Source organism: Myotis brandtii, unplaced genomic scaffold (assembly GCF_000412655.1).
Source record: "Myotis brandtii unplaced genomic scaffold, ASM41265v1 scaffold1956, whole genome shotgun sequence".
NCBI classification, from domain to species: domain Eukaryota; kingdom Metazoa; phylum Chordata; class Mammalia; order Chiroptera; family Vespertilionidae; genus Myotis; species Myotis brandtii.
Genome location: NW_005357294.1, coordinates 381,555 through 382,969, shown reverse-complemented (window position 1 = coordinate 382,969; position 1,415 = coordinate 381,555). Strand labels below are relative to the sequence as shown.

At 68.7% G+C, this 1,415-nt stretch overlaps 1 protein-coding gene across 1 annotated transcript in view; it reads left to right on the top strand.

Annotated features, from left to right (window-relative positions):
- OPLAH (5-oxoprolinase (ATP-hydrolysing)) overlaps positions 1-1,415 on the top strand; it is a 9,940-nt gene that overhangs the window by 4,304 nt on the left and 4,221 nt on the right. Inside the window, exons 12-15 of the mRNA XM_014538693.1 lie at positions 4-169; positions 279-391; positions 599-750; positions 1,157-1,389. Coding sequence (XP_014394179.1) covers positions 4-169; positions 279-391; positions 599-750; positions 1,157-1,389 — 664 coding nt within the window. The remainder of the gene's footprint in view (positions 1-3; positions 170-278; positions 392-598; positions 751-1,156; positions 1,390-1,415) is intronic.

Below are 1,415 nucleotides of genomic sequence, written 5' to 3'. Positions count from 1 at the left end.
TTGACCGCTCCCTCGGGCCGGCGGGCGCAGGTACATGAGGGAGTTTGGCTTCGTCATCCCTGAGCGGTCGGTGGTGGTGGACGATGTGCGGGTGAGGGGCACTGGCTGCAGCGGCCTTCGCCTGGAGGACGTCGCCAAAGCCCAGATGGGGCCCCCTCGGGTAGACAAGGTCAGTGGCCCTGCCAGGCACACCCACCTGTGCCCTCGGGGACACGAGCGGAGGGGATGGGGAGGCGGGGGACCTGGGTGCTGGACCTCCTTCACCCCCACCTCCTCAGATGACCCAGTGCTACTTTGAGGGGGGCTATCAGGAGACCCCCGTGTTCCTGCTGGGAGAGCTGGGCTACGGGCACAAGCTCCAGGGACCCTGCCTGATCATCGACAGCAACAGGTGGGCTGAGGCCGCCAGGTCGGGTCCTGGGGGTGCAGGTCGGGGCCACAGCTCTGGGGGCCTGGCAGGGGGTTCTCTGGCCCGAGGCTGCAGGAATCTGGACTCTAGGGTCCCATTAGGTGGGACCCCCGCCTGGGGAAGCGAGGTTCCTGGTTGGGAGTGGGGTCTGGCTTGGCCCCTCCAGCCCCCCTGTGCCCCTGCCCCCAGCACCATCCTGGTGGAACCGGGCTGCCAGGCAGAGGTGACGGAGACCGGGGACATCCGCATCTCGGTGGGGGCCGAGACCTCCGGCACGGTGGGCGCCCAGCTCGACCCCATCCACCTGTCCATCTTCTCACACCGCTTCATGAGCATCGCGGGTGAGTGTGCCGTGCCGCTGTCCTCCCGGCCCTCCTCCCCGTGGGGTCCGGTGGGGGGTCTGCCAGCCAGGCACAGGCGGTGCAGAAAGTGTTGCCGGAGAGCGTGCTTCCCTCCGACAGCAGCCTCTGGTTGTGGGCAGGAGACAGGCTCTGGGCAGTGAACCGATCCGAGCAGGGCCAGGCCAGGGGCCTCAGGCTCTGGCGGTGCCTGGCAGGGCAGGGACTGATGTGGGACCCCAGGTTCTTGCTGGGGCTCCAGGCCGCGGTGGGGGAGGGCGAGACCTGGCGTCCAGGTGGGCGGCTGCTGCCTTTGGGGCTTGGCTCAGGGACGTGGGTCCTGCTGCTCCTACCGGGGGCGGAGCTGTGGGCGAGGTGGGGCCAGCAGCACCGTCACTTGTTCCTCCAGAGCAGATGGGCCGCATCCTGCAGCGCACGGCCATCTCCACCAACATCAAGGAGCGCCTGGACTTCTCCTGCGCCCTCTTCGGGCCCGACGGGGGGCTGGTCTCCAACGCCCCCCACATCCCTGTGCACCTGGGCGCCATGCAGGAGACCGTGCAGTTCCAGGTTGGCCAGGTCCCTCTTCCCGCCCTTCTCATCTGCCCCACCCCCAGCCCGCCCCTTCTCCTCCCCCAACCTGTGTCCTGGCTTCAGATCCAGCATCT